Source organism: Sabethes cyaneus, chromosome 1 (genome assembly GCF_943734655.1).
Source record: "Sabethes cyaneus chromosome 1, idSabCyanKW18_F2, whole genome shotgun sequence".
NCBI lineage: Eukaryota > Metazoa > Arthropoda > Insecta > Diptera > Culicidae > Sabethes > Sabethes cyaneus.
Window position 1 is genome coordinate 150285218 of NC_071353.1, and position 20179 is coordinate 150305396.

General features: G+C 38.5%; 1 protein-coding gene across 1 annotated transcript in view; it reads left to right on the forward strand.

Moving 5' to 3' along the window:
- Positions 1-20179, forward strand: part of LOC128738916 (protein scalloped) — a 459239-nt gene that overhangs the window by 362615 nt on the left and 76445 nt on the right. The window contains exon 4 of the mRNA XM_053834405.1: positions 8563-8692. Within this exon, the coding sequence (XP_053690380.1) occupies positions 8563-8692 (130 nt within the window). The remainder of the gene's footprint in view (positions 1-8562; positions 8693-20179) is intronic.

Sequence of the window (20179 nt, forward strand, 5' to 3'; positions counted from 1 at the left end):
TTCCATATAGCTGTTGCGGATGAATCTTCTTGTCAAGCCAGATTTCCGTTAAAATGTTTATATTGAAGTTCGACTTGGTTACAGCAATAAAAACGTTATCGTCTTTGGTTCGAAGTCCACGTACGTTCTGGTAGCAAATCAGCAGCGCTGGACCCCCTGGCCGGAATGACTTGACTGCGGTGTGGAGGTCGGAGGCTATGATAATACCGAAGTCGTTGCATTCCGGTACAGCCTCAGTATGCTACTTGAAGTGGGTTCGGGTTGATAGAGAGATCGTTTTGGAAGCTTCAGTCCACACAACTGAACACATGACCGAAACGATTAATGTGCACTGGCAGCAAGAGCTCGACTGTGGCAGGGGGAACCGAAGCCTCCATGATGCTAGAAACTGTTCCGTTTCAGCATCTGATTGTCCGACAGTAGAACGGTGATGGTGCTCGTAGACCCAGATATCATGTTACTTTGAATATAGCTGGGCAACAGTGAGTTGTCTTAACACAATCTTCGTTGGTCGATGTGAATGAATCGACAAATGAAAACATGTCCAGAGACCCGGCTTAAAATCTAACACAGCGAAGAGTATAATCAAAGAGTTGAGACGAACCAACCTCTGGCTAAAACTACGGAACTGTAATTTGACTTTGAAGCAAACCTCAAATCATACTTAATATTGGACTTGAAATCAGGCATAAAATAGGACCTGAAACGGGACGTGAAGTTGAACTTGTAAAAAGGACTGAAATTGAAATTAAATTCTACTTGAAATTGATTTTTTAAAACGTTAGTTTTTTCACAATTGACGGAAGGTTCGGCAGAAGAAAGTAATGAAACAAAGGTGTTGATAGTACCTCATAGGAGACAAGGCGTGAAAGGGAAAGTACGAAACATTAGCTAAGGGACAGTCATTGCAGCAACACTTACTAAGTTTGTATAACATTCCTCCTTACTAAAACTGTGGAATCTGCGGACCAAATTAGGCTATAATGGCTATAACCGGAGTCGAACCCAAATTCATTTCCAAGGCCCTGTTTATCACAGATATTGGTGAACCTTCGAACCACAGCGGACTGGATAAAAAGGAAACCCTCTAACCGCCTTATAAAGTGTGCTAGGTATTTTCAAACACCACCAAACATGGGCGTGTTGTGTTATTTTCTGAGAATGCCGTTTTTGTGCAGCAGGTCCAGTACGCTTTCTTGAGGAACACCCCTGAAGTGACGTTAAAAGCTGTCGAAACAACTAGTTTTCAAAAACAGTCAAAATTCCGATGGCGTCTTGATTTTACCCACCTATCATACCAATATGCACGATCAAATTTGATGCGCATATGGTGCACAACTACGGAAACTGCTGAAAATTTATTATTAATTCTATCGGATATCTATCGGAAATCCATCAGAATGATCTGACAGTGAAACTTTAACTTTTCTTCTCACGGCAATAGATTTTCAAGTTAACGAAGCTGGCTGACTTATTTCGATTCTTTGCCAAGCAATAAGCTTCACGCTTTATAGCTTTGTCGAACAAAGCGAAAAGCTCATTAAATTCTGGCAGTGACTGTCAAGCAGCGATTAGCATAATCGAACGTAACGGAATGGGACTACTTTTAATGGTGTAATTCTTAAAGAAAGAGGTTATAAAAACCTTCTGAAGAGTAGGCCGACTTGATCGGAAGGCAGTTTTATAGCGATCACCGGAAGGTTCTAGTGAAGCTCATAGTTCTATTAGCGGTTTTATGAAATTGATCATGAAAACCACTAGAGGAACGTTTTAATAAAACCTAAATTGCTGCTCCGGAATAGATCGCTGCACTGGCCTCGCCCATTGTCCTGTACTATAACCTGTATGAGGAGACTTCTACTGCGGGGGGCTCTAAATACGACTTCTCTAAAATGAGGGTGTGTTGGTGGGCCTCCTGAAAATATAAAAGAAAACAAAACAAACATGGAATAAAGAGGGAAAATTGATTAGATGGAATGCGAAAAATGATTCAAAAGTTGGGTAGACTATTGGGGAGAATGTGTCATATGCATATTTTCACCGGGCGACTTGGCTTATTTCCGGCTTGAATTAATCTATTTTGTCTTGTCTTTGGCATGATGGAAAGACAACGACAGTGACAACAAACTAAAAAAAAATGAAAAGGTAGACAAAAAGATAGCAAAAAGGGAAAAACAATGAAAACACAACAAAAATACGATGGAGAGGCGACGAAATAACGGTGAAAAGGCTAGAAAAGTGACGAAAAGAGAGCAAAAGAAGATGAAAGTAAGACCAAGAAACGCAAAATTATAGAGAAAAGATGGCGAAAAACACCAAAACAAGAAAAAGTCAGCTAATAGAAGATTTGCGTCAAAAACAGAGAGAAAAAAGTATGAAAAAAATTATTTAGAAAACAAAACTACGATGAAAACACAGTAAAAAGATATTTAACAAATAACAAAACTGCAAACCAAAAGGACGACAAAAGAGATACGAAAAGGTGACGAAGAACCATCAATAAGATGATGAGTGGGCAGTAAAAAATTGGTGAAAAGCAGACAAAAATTTCACGAAACAACGACAAAAAGATGACGATAAGGCGATAAAAAGACCACAAATATAAAAGGAAAGGCCAAAAAAGGCGACAAAAATGACAACGAAAAGATGACCAGAAGGTGACCAAAAAACGGCGATAGCACGAACAAATGACGCCGAAAAGAAGACGAAAACAAGTTGCACATCAACAAGTTGAAATCAAAACAGTAAAAGATGATATAAAAGAAAAAAAAACAAAACAAAAAGCCACTGAAAAGCTGACAGAAAGACGATGAAAAGGCGATGAAAAAATGATAAAAAAAGTATAAAGATCCATTCCTAGTGGCATGGGCGCAGGCTTGACGTAGGACTACGAATGTAGAGCAATTCGTCTCTACAATGATACAAGCCGGTGATTTTTGTATGAATTTCATGTATAGATGCCCAAGTTGCGCATTAAAAGATCGTGTTCTTACATGGGAGAAATTCATAATTTCAACTCTTAAGATAACTTAAATTGTGGACCTGAAAAGGTCCGTTTGTTAATCTTGAATTCTCAAATTTCAGACTCGTGATGCCCATTGTCAACTCTCGTCCTTTAGATGGGTTAGTGGTGTGAGGATTCACACTATTGGAAATATTGTTTACCGGACAAACGCTACTGGTAGGATTTGTAATCAGGATAGACTTTTATGTTTATGATCGTTTAGATAAATTAGTAAAAAAGTAATAGATAAAAAAGTAAAAAGAGGACGAAAAGATGCCAAAAAAATGACGAAAAGTTGACAAAAAATACCACGAAAAGACAACAAAAAAATGATAAAAACACGATACGATCAAAAGACGATGTAAAATTGGCAAAAGAAAGCTAACATGGTAATATGTAAAAATGGTACAACGGAACTGAAAAAGCAACGTCATAGGTAGCGCCTAAGCTTAGAAGATAAATTTAGCAAATCGTCGTAACCTATCGATAAAGATAGGCTCTACTAAATTGTTAAATTACTGTAACAAGCCCGATGCTCTGCAGGGAAGTAATTTAGGACCATCGCTTTTCCTCATATACCTCAACGACGTTTGATTTGAAATCCCTACGGATGATTTAGGAACATTCCTCGTTGTTGGTGGTAAACTAAATCCGATGTTACGATAGCAATTGAAGCACGATAGCACATGACATCAAAGTAGCTTAAGGAGTTTCCGTGGGTGGTAGTTGCTGTCGAATTCTTTGATAACTTCTTCAAGAATGCTTTGTCGAATATCTCTCCCTCTCATAGTGCTGATTAGCATCGCCATTGGGTGACAAGCATCACGCATCTAAACTTGCATATGTCACGCTACGTTTTAATGCATATGTAGCAATCCTATCTAACCGCACGGTTTAATGTAATCAGCGTAGTGGTATTAACTTGCCTCTGGGTTACCCCAAGGTAGTCATTTGGGCCCTTCAATATTTCTGTGATACTCTTTTGAAGTATTCTTGAATATACTTTTAAAACAAATTTTACCACCGTTGTACCGACTAATTGACCTGATTTCGTTGACTTCTTGGAAGAAACAAGTTCAATGATTTTTCGTTTTGCCGCATATGTTGAATATTAGTAAGAGGCAGTAGTGCCAGATTTACGATTTTTTCCGTAATTCTACGGATTTAGTCAATTTCTACGGACCTGCGGATCAAGTGCCCGTATCTACGGATTGTCATAAGCTTCAGTTATAAAACTCACGGGTACTCTACATACAAACAAAGTAGGAACGCAGTAAAGACAACGGAAATGCGAAGAAAAGAAAAAAGTTATCCCAAAAAATTCGATTAAAAAGTGACAAAAAGATGATGAAAAACGACAAAAATATGACGGAAACAATATGAAAATGTAAAGATGCCAAAAGAGTGACAAAAATAACATACATGTAACAACAAGATGTGTAAAAAGCATTAAAAGGGTGACGTAAAATGCTAAAAACGACAGTGAAAGAACGATGAAAAGAAGAGAAGAGGGAAAAAGTGGGATTTTTGTTGTTTTGACAACTAACTGAATTACGAAAAATTGACAGAAAACTGAGGAAGAAACAGCAAAAAAAACGGCGAAACGACGACAAAGGACGATGCAAAGAGAGCAAAAACAAAGAAAAGAAGAAAAAACATAACAAGAAGACGAAAAGATGTCAAAAAAACAATACGATGACAAAAAGAAGCCAAAACAGCGACAAAAAAAACATGACTAAATAAACAAAATAATCAAAACACGACCAAAAGTGTCTAAAAAATGTCAAAATAAAAAAGACGATGAAAACGGCACAATCGAACGAAAAAGCGACAAAAATTCCAAAAGTAAACGTCGCAAAAAAAACGACTAAAACAATTTAAAATGATGGCAAAAAGACCATGAAAAGATGGCATATCTATGGCAAAGAGATGATAAAAACACGACGTATACCAAGAGAAAACAACAAAAAGATGACGAAATTACTATAAATAGAAATGGAAAAAGCGATGGAAAGATTCTAAAATACAATAAAAAACAGGGACCAAAAATAACGGGACAAAAAACCATCGAAAACCTTCAAAAAGGCGACAAAACTCGCAAAAAAGACGAAGAAAAGATGGCGACTATACGACAGCGATGGCGAAACAAGACGACAGAACGATGAAAAGACAGTAGAAATACTGCTTTTTGTCGTTTTGACAGCAAACAACCCTAGTAACGACATGAGTTTTATTGTACTCTTATGGTCCCTACTAGCACGGTTGTTACAAAGTTGTTGTGGTGACCGAAATATGACTAATTTAAGTCGTAATCTGGTTGCTTCAACTAAATGGACCTAAAGTGTGTTGCTTGGGGCAGTTCTCGTGACCAATTTTGAACTTAAATGCCATCATAAGACTGTAATAAAACCCAAATTGTTATTTGGGAAGGCGATGATGGAATTTTAAAACGACGATTGGACAACAAAAAAACGGCGAAGCGATGAGAAAAGACAACGAAAAAAATGACAATAAAATACGAAGAAAAGACGACAACAAACAGCAGCAAAAATAACGACAAAAACGTCAAAAAGCAGCCGAAAAATTCAACGAAAAATGTAATGAACAGAACTCAAATCACGGCGGACGAACCGACGACGAAAATAACATGACGAAGAAAAGACGCCGAAACAGCAGCAAAAAAAAATAAAAGCATGATATAAAGACGTTAAAAGAGCGACAAAAACACGACAAAACATGCAAAAAATGACGCATATGCGACAAGAAAGCCAACAACCTGACTACGCAAAGAAGTCAAAGACAGAAGCGACAAAAATGACAAAAAGCCGTCAAAATCTAACAAAAACAGAAAGCACAACAAAAATCACTTACAAATTTACATTTACAGACGGTAAAATATGCAAAAATGATGACGAATATAGACAACAGAAGAACGGCAAAACGACAGTAAAGAAAACAACATTTTGGTTGTCTTTTTTGGTTGCCAAAACAGCATCAAAAAACGTCACATACACACACACACACACACACAAACACACACACACACACACTTCGACCAATTTTTAAACCTTTGTTATAACAAAGGTAAAAAGACGGCAACAACGGTTAAAACCCGTTGCGACGCAAAATGCAGACATAGAGTCGAAAATTGACGAACAGATGACGGAAATGTAACGTAGAGACGGCAAAACGACCCTGAAAAGACGACAAAAATACGACGACAGAGAGATGACAAAAAGACACCGAAAACGTGTCGAAAAAAACAACTGAAAATAACGAGAAGATAACATAAGAACGACCAAAACACAGCAAATAGACGACAAAAAGATAGCAAGAAGGCAACGAAAAGATAACGAGAAAGTGACGATAACTAGGCGAAAAGCTGCTGAAAATAAAAAACGAAATACGATGAAAACACGCTGAAAACGCCAAAGAAATGACAAAAAAATATCTAAAACAACGGCAAGACTAAAACTAGATGAAGAAAAGGCGATGAAGGGACGATTAAACGGCAGACAAACAGCGATAAGAAATACCAAAAACGACTACAAATGAGCACAAAAAAGATGCAACGAAGAACAACCAAGAACGTTACAAAATACAATAAGAAATAACAATAAATCGCTGAAAATGGTCAAAAAGATAATGTAAAGATGCTAGAAAGGCAGATGAAGGCCACCGAACCGAAAAACCACACGAAGGAAAATAAAAGATGAAAGGCGAATGATGAAAGATCAATGAAAGATCAAAGTTGAGAGTAAGCGTCCTTAACAAATTTAATTCAAATCTCCAATGTGCATGAAATGGTTTACTTCAAAAAAGTACTAATTTTCTCGAAATATAATCGAGAACTGTACCCATAAAACAACTGTGATAAAGAGTGATCCCCCATTTGGGCGGAGAAAAGCTGAGTTTATCCGTATTGGAAGAAACTCTAGTTATTAAGTAGAAAACAGGCAGTACACCGCACAGGCACGAATGTCGCACAGTGGGAGCATTCTGGAAAAAGGTGGTCAAAAGTCTTTTCTCGCTTTTCCTGGCGTTTCTGAGCTTAGGTGTCTTCGGAAAAGTTCCTTAAAGAAGTATTCTGCTTCTGTTGACATTTTCATACCATTAGATATTAAGGGGATAACACATTTGAAAAAATTAACTTTTTATAGGAACTAGATAGCAGGTTCATGTGTTCGGCAAAGTTGTAGAGCTTCGAATTTCATTAAACTTTGCCGAAGTTACTAAGTATCTGCATCATATGGTTTGCGAGATATAATCGACTTTCTGTCGTGACCCCCTTAAAATCAATTTATTAAACTTTTTGTACACAAAACCTCATCTAACAGGTTTGACATGTTCTACAAACTTTTTGATACTATCAAAATACGTTACTGATCAAAAATCAAAACTGATTTTAAGGGGGTCACGACAGAAATTCGATTATATCTCGCAAACCATATGATGCAGATACTTAGTATCTGCGGCAAAGTTTAATGAAATTCGAAGTTCTACAACTTTGCCGAACACATGAACATGCTGTCTAGTTCCTATAAAAAGTTAATTTTTTCAAATATGTTATCCCCTTAATATCTAATTGTATAAAAATGTTAACAGATGAAAAATACTTTTATAAGAAACTTCCCCGAAGGCACCTAAGCTCAAAAACGTCAGGAAAAACGAAAAAAGACCTTTGACCGTCTTTTTCCAGAATGGTCCCACTGTGTGTCGGTTCTCCGGTGAGAAAACTACGGATTTCTCCTCAGCAAAATCTGCCGACTGGGTACTTCATCACAGTTTGCCCGATTGTTCCGATCTCCGGAGCCAAAGTGCGAAAACGATAAAGACGCCTTGCTCTCGGTCTTTCTCTTCAGCTTGTTCAGCTAGCACTTTACGATCGCGCAGCAAAGTCTCAGCATCCGAAACCAACTTTTCTCCAGAAGGTAAAGGAGAGGACGTTGTAAATGCCACGAAATGCCTCACGTTGCACGAAGTCCAACTTCTTCGCTCCGGGTTGGAGCTGGCTGTACCAACAAAGCATCGAGCGTAGTTGCTTGCTTCACTGCTTTCGCCATGGCTGCCGCAAATCAACTGATAACACTGTCAATTTTTTTCTATAAATGCTAAATGAAGCTAGAATTTAAGGAAAATTTGTTTCATTCAATTATTTTTTATAATTTTTTTTCACCGTCATGCGATATCAGGTCATTTTTTTCGATCGAAAAACCGATCCTTTTCTAGTTATTTCCCTCTGGAGGAGGCCACACAGTTTGCTTCCTCGCTCTTTCCTCGGCGGCGTGCGAAAACGTGAGATAAGCTCCTTATAACACTACTAATGTTTTATCTTTTTCCCTTTCTTTAATTTCAGGACGTAAGTGAACCTCTCCATTCCAATGCCAGTGCCTAAGTGTTTACTGCAGTACGATTCATTCGTTAGAAGTAACTGCTGACCCAATCCGCGCTTCCGGTAGCTTAAAAGTTTTTTCTTTTTTCTTTCTCTCTCTTCCCCGCCGTCCATTTTCTTTTTCTTTTCTTCGATTGGTTTGGTTTGGTTCGGTCGAACGGAAAAGGACCTCTCGTCGGCCGACGCCGAAGGTGTCTGGAGTCCCGATATCGAGCAGAGCTTCCAGGAAGCGCTGGCCATCTATCCACCCTGCGGCCGGCGGAAAATCATCCTCTCCGAGGAGGGTAAAATGTATGGTAAGTACAGTCGAAAATAATTTAACTGTTTTTTTTTGTTCGGGTGGGTACACGTTCTTTGGGATGTTTCAAATTTGATGATGTCACGTACCTACCTTGCGTGGGAAGACACGTTAGTGTTGCTGATGAAATTTGCAAATCAAGCACGACTTCCAGGGGGGGGGGGATGTTGACGCCAAAAGGGTACGAAGAGCAAAGCAGGATCGCATAAAGGGGTTAATTTATTTTAATTGTTTGTTGTTTTTTATCCTCACACCCGTCGTTGATGGCGATGACCCGAAACTCTCTACGCGTAATGAAAACGATTACCGTGACACAATTGATGATAATTGCTGGCAGCCCGGAGTCAGCGGGTTCTCCATCTTAGCGCTGCTCCTCTCCTCAGTCAAAAGTTAGCGCAATTGCGTGCGTGCGTGCGTACATTGTAACCTACAGCGGAAAGTGAAACTCTGCTTTTTTTTGCTTCTACCGCTTTCGATGAGTTGAGTTTCCCGATGTTTACTTTTCATAATTCCTATTTGTTTGAAAATTAACGACCGACGCCGCTCTGCTGTCAGTCAGAGATGATCTGCAAGCCCGGCTCGTGGGGCTCGGCCGTTGCTAACAAGAACCGACTGCAAAACCGTCGAGTACAAGCAATTATGCGTGCGCGGGCAACAATTTAACAATCAAAAACAACTTTTTTTCCTGCTACCACGTTGGGATCTCGAAGAGACAGTCGGCTGAAGCGCGAACGAAGACACAAAAAAAAGGCAACAAAAGACAGGGGCTAAGCGTAGCTTTGCCACGGACCGCCGAGTAATTACAACCAATATAAAATTGCAACCATTTCGAATACTTACTTCGGTGCAGAACACAACCTTCCCCCTTGCGGGAGGGAACGTGTTGGTGGCGGCGCTGGGTGATTAAGAAGGGTGGGGAGTTGCTGGATGAACGGAACACAACCATAACAGCATAGCACAGACGCAAGCGAGCATTAAGATTCATTAATTTTCAAATGATTTACGATCCCCACTCCATTCCACCCGCGACCCCCCGAAGGGAGGGAGATGGTGAGCCCGAAGAGGAGAGGACGCCCGCCCTTCTCATCTTCATTCGGTCGGTTTGGCTTGGGCGTACACATTTATCACTCCGCTAGCGCTCGCTCGCTCGAAAGAAAGTCGCGTTCGCGTCGCGAAAATGCATCATTCTTCGTTTTTCGCGCAGCTCAGCTTCACGGTCGGTTGAAGCGCCGCGGCCGCCGCGGCTACGGCCGCGTTCCACCCGATTCCGAAGAGTGTGTCTCTGACAAGCAACTCGCAGCAGCGCGGGAAGTTGGAATGTTGCACAGCACAGCACAGCACAGCACAGAAGAGTAAATTAATTTTAATTTCAGTTTAATGTAACTCTCGAACGACGACGACCGTGACGCCCGCGACCAACTCAACTCAACTCAACTCCCTCACCGTCACCGGGCGCAGTTTTGCCACCCCCTTCCCTTTTCCAAGTCTTTTCTTTTTTTGTTTAATTTTATTTTGCGTGTGTCTCTCGTGTCCAACTCGGGGAGAAGATAATAATCAGAACAGCTATTCTTTTGATGATGATGGTACGACACGGAAAAGTTTGCCCCGCTGGAAAGAAACATCGAGAACATCCAAAGGGGCCGGGGGCGGGGGCGGGGGTTGGAATTCCATTTTCCGCCGAAATTCTTTGGAACTTTACCGCGTTGCGTGAAAGAGCGTGCCAAGTTTAAAAATTACGGGCAGAGTTGAAATTGAAATTTTAACCGTAAATTACGCTTGAATACGCACCTCGAATGTTGTGTGCTTGTCTGCCTGCCTGCCTGCAGGCAGTCAGGCTGCTAATTGTTTCGAGGGCTTCAAGGGTCGGGCCATTTTAATTTGAACAGACTCAATTGACAGTCACGAGAAATTTTATTTTCCTGCTAACAATATTGGGGAATTGAATTTTCTTACAGAAAGATGGTTCTCACTTTCGTTTGTTACCAGCGCAAAGCGCTGTGGATCTTTCCCATTCGGAATGATGTCCTGAATCAGTCCATCCTTTCATATTTGCTTCAGATTGGCCTCACAAACCCCGCGGCTCAATTTTACTCCTCAAACCTTCCAGATTGGAGCACCCACCTTCTTTTTCTTAAATTTAATTTAAAACAAAATAAGTTCTGAAACCCAGAAGTCCGCATTTTTCATTTCAATCTGCCACCATTTTTAGTAAATTAGTAAATTGATTGTGTAAAAATAGCTCCTGTTTCAAGTCCAGTGATTAAATTAAATTTCAAGTTTAGTTCTAAGCCTAATTTAGGCTTCCAAGTTCAGTTCTGATTACCGTGAACACAGGTAATTCCGATCAGCTCTTCAATTCCAAGCATAAATTCATTTCCATTGCCAAGTCTAATTTCAACATCGATTTTGGGTCCAACTTCGAGTAAAATTTCAAGTCCGATTTCATGTCCAACTTTAAATCCTTTCAAGTTGAAGTTCAATTTAACTGATGGTGATGGTTAAATAATGGTGAAAAACTGCAAAGCAAAATCGGAAAGTTATTTTCTCAAATCCCATGACAAAATGCTAGGGACAAACGGACGAACAACAAGAAAAAAGTGGACAAAAAGAAAATGGGAGGAAAAACTAAGGAAAACGAGACAAAAAAGAGAAAAATAGACAGAAAAACACAGAGCTTTCTATGGAAGAGAAAAGAAGAAAAATGAGAGAAAAACAGGAAAAACGTTAAAAAGAAACGAGAAATGAGGTAGAAAACGATGACAGACTGGATATTAAAGGAGAAAAAAAGAAACAAAAGATTAGAAAAAACGGAACAGAAAAGTAGGAAAAGTAAAGAAGAAAAGACTGTAGCAGGAAAATCAAGAAACGAATGCAAAAAAGAGGAAATTAAACAATGGAAGGCAAACGGAATAAAGCGGGAACGAAAAATAGAACGTGACAGAAAACGAGGAAAACAATAAACACAGAAGACACAATAAAAGGAAAAGCGAAACAAGAAAAGAGGGAAAAACAGGCCTGAAAATAGGAATGAATGAAAACAAAAAAAAACGAAAAACAAAACAGAGAAAAGAAAAACGGAACAAGAAAAGAAGAAAAAGTGAAAACGGCGGACGGAAAAAAGGAAAAAACAGAAGAAAACAAGAAAGGAGGAGGAAAACAAAACAAATGGCGGGAAGACGGCACAGTCGAAAAATTAACTTCTATTACATGAAAATTTTTTGAAAAACGAAGGGATAATCAAAACAGAATGCGAAGGAAAACGGGACGTACAACGAGAGAAGAGTGGACAAAAAGAAAATGGGAGAAAAAAGGGAAAAAATGGAAAACGAAGCAAAAAAAGACAGAACGGAAGAGTAAAGAAGAAATATGAGAGAATATAAGAAAAAACGATAAAGAAAACAAAAAAAGACGTAAAATGACGAATATCTGGACAGAAAAAGAGAAAAACAGAACAAAAAATAGAAAAAAATAGAAAACAAAACAAGAACAGCGAAGGAGGAAATACTGGAGCTGGAAAATTAGGAAAACTAAAACGAAAAAAAGAGGAAAATGGGGAGCAAAAATGAAAAAAAATGGAAGTCAAACGGGATAAAGCGGAAAAGAAAACTAAAATGTGACTGAAAAGGAGGTTTAAACTGGACATCATAAAAAAACGGACGAAACTACTAGAACGCGAAAAAGAAAAGGAGTTAACGTGACAGAAAAAGAGGAAAAGAGGGCCTGAAAATGAGAAAAAATGGAAGAATAAAGACGAAAAATGGTTGCTCCATGAAGAGAAAAACCAGAAGAAAACCGGGACTGAAAAGTGCGAAAAACGGCACCAGAAAAGATGAGGAAACAACGGGCATAAAAAAAGGAAAAACAAGAGAGCAACGAGGGATATAATAGAGGGAAATAGAGAGAGGACCGGTCAGAAAATGTGGCGAACCGGAAAAGAAAAAGTGGGAAAATCAAACGGAAAACAAGAGAAATCAAAAGGAAAAAGAAGACGAGGCGAGAAAAAGGAAAACGGAAAAATGAGGTCAAATAGGATATAAAAGGAAAAAGATGGCACAAAATGGGACAAAATAGAAGCAGAGAAAGGCAGGAAAAAACGGTCGAAAGAAAAAGGCAAAACGGAAAGGAGAGGAAAAGACCGAAAAACGGGAGATCTAAAGGAAAAGAGAAAAAATGGGAGTAGGAAAATGAAGAGCAAAAAAGAGGAAAGTGGAGAGAAAAAAAACTGAAAAAAATGGAAGACAGAGCGAATAAAGAATAAAGCAGAACAGAAAACTAGAACGTGACAGTAAAGGAGGAAAGGCAGGACAAAAAGAGGACAGAACAGACAAAAACGATAAAAAAAGACCAACACACAGAATTCAGGCCCGTTTATCTGATAATGTGGAAAATCGTAAGAGAAAAAAACGAAAAACGGGACAAAAGAAGAACAGAAACAGTGGAAACAACAAGCAGAAAAAAGGAAAAACTAAGCAGACGGGACTAAAAAATAAACGTAACAGAAACGCTGGGAAACGGAAAAGAATAGAAGATAAAATGAAGCAGAAAATAAGAGAAAGCATAAGGGAAAAGAACTTTAGTGAGTGAGAGAATAGACAAAATAAGAGGAAGTAAAATGGGACATAAAGACGGAAAAGTTAGGGAAGAGAGAGCCCAAACAGAATAGACACGACGACGTCTTTTTTTCTCATTACACTGTGATTTCTCTTGTTTTCTGTTCCATCTTATCTACTTCTCTCCCCCGTTTTTGCGCCTTCTCTATTTGTTTCGTTTTCCCTCCTGTTTTGTCCTCTCATGTTTTTTTGCCCACTATTTTCACTATTTTTCTTCCTTTTTTGTCCCGTTTTTCGCACTTTTCAGTCCTCATTTTCTTCTTTTCAATTCCTTTTTTCGTTTTTTTCTTCTATTTTCCCTTATTTTCAGACAGTTCAGTTTTTCCTCTTTTCATGTCTCGTGTTTTGTTTTCTGTCTCGTTAGCTCCTTTTCTGCTTTCGTCTGTTTTTCTTCCTCTTATTGTGTGCTACCTTTCCTACAAAGGTCATGAATATCAGAGTTCCCATGAACCATCTGTGGGTTAACTTCAAAGCTGCATATGATGCAATCGACCGAAAAGATCGATCTATCTTGAACGAGAACGGCTTCGCCCGGAAAACATAAAAAGGGAAAGAACGGGACAAAAACGGGAAACGGAAAACATCCAAAATGGAATGACTTGATCACAAGACAAGAAAAAGAAGAAAAACAGAAAAAATTAGATTGAAAAGTGGAAAACGGAACAAGAAGAGAAAAGTACGGAGAAAGCGATCGTAAAAGAGGGAAAACGAGAGACGGAAAAAGAGGGACACGGAAGAAAAGCTACAGAAAAAAGAGAGATAGCGAATGCGAAAACGGGGCAAACAGAAAAAAGAGAACACTATCGGAAAAAAGAATGGGACAAAAAGTGGAAAACGTACAAACGGGAAGAAAACAGAAAAAGAGGAAAATCAGCTCAAATAAAGTGGTAAAACAGCACAAAGACGACGAGAGACTGAACAGAACAAGCTACACCTGGGGAGAAGAAAAGAGAAAAAACGAGCTAGCGAAAAACAGAGATGTTTCTCTGAGAAGAGGATGAAATGCCACCGGAACCAGGCCAGAAGAAGACGAAATGGCCAAGGCGGAAACCGGGGAAACAGAAAAAGAAAAATGGAAGTAAAAAGTCGAGAAACGGGACGTCTAAATAATTAAAACACGAGACGAGAGAAACGGGACTGGAAATATGAATATGAATATATGGTACTACCACCTGCCTTAGCAGAACATCCGTTCATAGCAATGAACCTATCGTGTCAAAAAGAGTTGAACATGTTCAACGATTGGTCATGCTTCCCAACTCTTGTATGAAGGGCCAAAAGGGAATTGGTCGATAAGCAACATCACTTACATGTACCAGGGATTTAGAGAATCTTCTTCCAAGGGTTAAGTCGCCTGAGTCAATCGTTGAATAAACCGTCTTAATGCAGAATGACTCCAGCAGGTGGGGAGAAAAGCCCGCTCATTATCCACGATGTGTTGTTAATCGGGCCAAGATTAACCCTAGAAAGTTGACTGTTTCACTCTCCCTAGGCCCACCGCTTCAAACAAGTGCTCTGATGGTCCCTCCCTCTTCCCGATTCTAATTTATTTATAAAATGTGGTGAAAATGGAACAATCTCACCAGCAGTCCTTCGAATGGAATAGAGTTGCGTCCTTTTAGTTTCCATAAGTGCTTCCAATAATTAGTTTAATTTTTTCTTCTGGTATCCAATATCCATGTGCAGTATTAACGTTCGTATTGGTCAAAGTTTTATATAGCAGGAGGTGCTTCATAAGCTAAAACGAAAAAAATAATTAAAATAACTTATTTTATGCTTACCTATTAACAAGGTCGTGTGGCTCCGTCGTCTGCCCAAAACCTCGATTTTGAGATGAGGCAGCCGGGAAGCACCCAGCATCGCACCTCCTAGCTTGGCTACTCAAAAGAGCATTGCCAGGTATGGCCACGTGGAGGCGCTAGGTAGGCGTTTGGGATGGCTAGAGCTATATTGGACGCTCCTCATTTGCCTTCCCCATTTCACACCCAGAAAAAAAGAAAGGAAAACGAGGCAAAAAAGAGAAAAACAGAGAGAGAACGGCAGAGAAAAGAAGAAAAATGAAAGAAAAACAGGAAAGACGATAAAAAATGAGAAATGAGGTAGAAAATGATGACAAACTGGACATGAAAGGAGAAAAAAGGAACAAAAAAACAGAGGAAATGTAAAGGAAAAATGACGGGAGTAGGAAAATCAAGAAACGAGAGCAAAAAAGAGGAAATTGGAGAGAGAAATTAAAAAATGGAAGGCAAACGGAATAAAGCGATAGAATAGAACGTGACAGAAAACAAGGAAAACAATAAACACAGAAGACACAATAAAAGGAAAAGCGAAACAAGAAAAGAGGAAAAGCAGGCCTGGGAAGAGCAAATGGGAATGAATGAAAACAAAAAAGACGAAAAGATGAAAAAGTGAAAACGGCGGGCGGAAAAAAGTAAAAAACAAGAAAGGAGGAGGAGGAAAACAAAACAAACGGCGGGAAGACGGGACAGTCGAAAAATTAACTGCTATTACACAAATTTTTTTTTGAAAAACGAAAGAATAATCAACAGAATGCGAAGGAAAACGGGACGTACAACGAGAAAAGAGTGGACAAGAAGAAAATGGGAGAAAAAAGGGAAAACGAATCAAGACAGAACTGAAGAGTAAAGAAGAAAAATGAGACCAAAGAAGAAAAAACGACAAAGAAAACAAGAAAAACAAGACATGAAATGACTAATAAGGCCATTACAAATATTTTATGTTTTTGTGAAAATGAGGAAAAATGGAAGAAAAAAGACGAAAAATGATGGTTCCAAGAAGAGAAAAACCAGAGGAAAACCGGGACTGAAAAGTGCGAAAAACGGCACCAGAAAAGATGAGGAAACAACGGGCATAAAAAAAGGAAAAACTAGAGAGCAACGAAGAATATAATAGCGGGAAATATAGCGAAGACGGGATAGAAAATGTGGCGAACCGGAAAAGAAAAAGTGGGAAAATCAAACGGAAAACAAGAGAAATCAAAAGGAAAAAGAAGACAAGGCGAAAAAAACGGAAAACGGGAAAATGAGGTCAAACAGGATATAAAAGGAAAAAGATGGTACAAAATGGAACAAAATAGAAGCAGAGAAAGGCAGGAAAAAACGGACGAAAGAAAAAGGTAAAACGGAAAGGAGAGGAAAAGACCGAAAAACGGGAGATCTAAAGGAAAACCGGCGGGCAAAGGGAACCTATAACAAATTAAACCTGACTAAAAAGTACAAATGAAAAATGAGAGAAAAAACAGAAGAAAATAGACGAAAGATGAGAACAAAAACCTAGAAACGATGCTTCTTTTCTGTACCGTTTTATTTATTTTTATTTTTATTTTAATTCAGCTCTCACTTTTCTTCCGGTTTTGTTCTTTTTCTCTCGTTTTCTTTTTGTCTGTTCAGTGTGCTTCATTTCATTGTTTTCCAGTGCTTTCTCTTTTCCTCTCCGGTTTTCCTTTTTAATGTTTTACATCTTTTTCTCTCGTTTTACCTTTTTGTTTAGTTCGTTTATCTTCTTTTTCTGTACTGTTTTCCCGTTTTTTTGTTTCTTCTTTTTCCTTTAACATCCCGTTTGACTTCTTTTGCCATCTTCATGCTTTCCTCTATCAGCTGTTTTTTCGAGAGCAATTCTACTTTTTGGTGGTTTGGTTGGTTTTGGTTGGTGTTTTCTGTTCCGTATTCTTTTTCTTGTCTCGTTTTTCGTTTTTGTCGGTCGCTGTTTCTGCTTTTTCTGCTCCTTTTTTCTTCTTTTCTTGTCCTGTTTGTTTGTTTTTTTCATTGCATTTTATTGTTCCGTCCCAATTCTCGTCTTTTTCTAATCCGTTTTTCGGTTTCGTGTTATCCGTTCTTCCTCTTTTTCTCCTCTTTTGTCACGTTCTGTTTTTCTTTTATGATACCTTTTGTTTTCTTTTTTTTTCCAGTCTCATTTTCCTCCTTTTCTGTTTCTTCCACCGTTTACTACCGTTTTTACCCGTTTTCTATCCCTTTTCTATCCCGTTTTACCCCCTTTTCTGTCAAGATTTTCGTATTTTTCTCTCGTTTTTTCCGTTCTTTATCTTTTTCTGTATAGTTTTCTCGTTTTCTTTCATGTTTCCTACAGTTCCACTTTTTTGTAACGTTGGAAGGGAAAAAGCTTCCAATTTCTCCTTCTTTTTGTCTGTTGTCTCTTCTTCTACTGTTCAGCAGAAACGAGTGTTTCTGCTTTTCCTGTCCCGTTTTTCGCCCTTTTCCTAAATCCGGGTTACTCTTTTCTCCGTTTTTTTTTGTCTTCTTCCTACCATTTTTCACCATCTTCAGGCCCATTTTACCTCTTTGCCTGTTTCGTTTGTTAACATTTTCTTTCCCGTTTCGTCTTCTCTTTTCCGGCATCAATTTTTGTCTTTTGTCGCTTTTCTAGCCCGTTTTTATTTTCGTCTGAACCGTTCTTCTTCTTGTCATGTTCTGGTTTTTTCCCCGACCCCTCTTGTCTTCCGTTTTCACCTTTCCTCTTTTCCATATCTCTGCTTTTCTGTTTCTCCAGTTTCCTGCCGTATTGTCTTCTTTTTGTTTCCAGTTTCTATCCTGTTTTCGCCCTTTTCTGTTCAGTTAATTGTATTTTTCTCCGTTTTCCCTTCTCTTCTCTTATCTCTTCAGTTTCTCATCTTTTGCTGTCTGTGCTGGTGAAGGCTCCTCGTTTGCCCTCCAGTTTACTTCTATTCCTATTTTTTTAACATTTTACGTCCCGTTTTCCTTTCCATTCTGTCATATTTTTTCTTTCGTTTTTCTTTTTGTCATGCCAGTTTTGATTTTTTTTCTTGGTTTTTTCTCATGTTTTAAACTATTTGTTATTTACTTTCCCGTGTTTCGCCTTTTCTTGCCTTTGTTTCCTTTTGTTTCGTTTCCAGTTTTCATCTTTTCCTAGCCTTTTATCTTCTTTCCATCCCATTTTTTTGTCTTCGGCTGTCTTCCTCTTTTCCTTTTTTTTTTGGTGCCTCGTTTACTTTATTTTGGATTTCCTGTTTTCCTTTTTTATCACCCGTTTCATCTTTTTCTGCCCACCTAGTTAGCTCCGTGGTACGATGTTGATGCTGGCCTAACAAGCCAGTCGTCGTATGTTCGAATCTCGACTGAGCGGTGCCGCTACAGAGTTAATAGGATCTTCTCAGCTAGCATTTTCATATGTATAAAAAAGGTAAAAATCAGCATTACGTACAGATATACATGCTAAATAAATTGTATTTCATGCGCAAAGTTGGCATTTCCGTTCTATTTTGGAGGCGATATACGTCATTACGAATAATTTTGTGCGTTACGACTATATAAGTATTTATATACGATAATATCCGATTAAGCGCGAGTCGCTCCGTACTACTCTACGATTTTGTGCTGAAAATCGTATGTATGTCAGTTAATACCATTATATACGACAGAAAATTAACTTGATCCCACTTTATCCAGCTTTAGTTGCGACTTCGAGTTTGTTCGGAGATATTTTCGATAGTTTTCGAACATTGATATACGAGTTGGTGCTAGCTGGGTTTGCACTAGTCCCGAAATTTTCCTGTACTCTAAAAATCGGCTGCGAAGGGTCAAGTTCTGAAGGACGTATGTAGCCATGGCTCTGCTTTGCTCTCACCTTTTTCTCTTTCGTTATTCTTTTTCCATTTTAGATTCTCTTAAGTTCCTTTCCGTTCTTATCTCGTTTTTCCTTTTTCTGTCCGTTTTTATCCTGTTCCATTTTTCGTCCTTTCCCTGAGTCCGTTTTTTGTCTTTTTTTTCCATTTTTCCTCTTTTCCTGTCTCATTTTTGTCCCGTTTAATTTCTTCTCGGCCACGATTTTCGTCTTTTTTCGCTTTTCTATGCCGTTTTTTCATATTCGTCTGTTCCGTTCTTTCGTTTAGAATGTCCTGGTCTTCCTGCTTTTGTTCAATTTTTGTCTTTCTTCATTCGTTCATCTTCGTTTTCAGCCCTTTTTCCCCCTTTTCCTGTCTTGTTTATTGTCAATTTTGTCCCGTTTCGACTCTTTTCTTTTTTTTGGTCCCTTATTAGTATTGGTTTTTTATCCTTGTTTGTCACGTTCTGTTTTTCTTTTCCGATCCCTTTTGTATTCTGTTTTAATTTTTTTATCCCGTTTTCCCGTTCTCTTTTCTCCATTTTTCTGCTACCGTAGTTTCCAGTTTACAGTTTTTGTCCTATTTTTGTATGGGCTTTCCTTCTTTTCTCTTGTTTTTCATCTTTTCTCATCCGTTCTTCATCTTTTTCTGTCCAATTTCCTTGTTTGCCCCGCCGTTTCCTTCTTTTCAATTTTTCTTACTTTTTACGTCTCGTTTGCTCTCCCAGTCTTTCACGTTTTTCTTTTTTAGGGCCAGTTTTGATTCTTTTCTCTCGTTTACTTTTTTCCGTGTTTGCTGCTCTATTTTTCCGGTGATCGTCGTTTCCTATCTTATTTTCTCTTATTTTCAGTTCTATTTTTTTCTAATGTTTTAAACTATTTTTTTGTTAGTATCTCGCTCGTCTTTTTCGTATTTTCTCTTCTTTTCCTTCGTTTTCCTTCCTAGTTTTCAGTTTTTTTTAACTTCTACTCTTTTAACAAATAATTTTTTTTTCTACTCTTTTCCTTCTTTTTTTCGTCTTCATCTTTTGATTCGTCGTGATTAGTTCAACTTTGTCTGTTGCGTTTAATTTGTTTTGGGCTCCTTAGTTTTTCCTTTCCTCTTTTACTCATCGCGAACGAATATGAACAGCTGATGAAGAGGCAGTTAAGTTTTACGAGAATTAGCTTAGGAAAGCAACAGTTTAAGATTGTAATCTCTATATAAATAATTTTTTAAGAAGTTTAAATTACCTTTCACTGGAAACAGCTAGTAGTTTCCAATGTAAATTTCAATG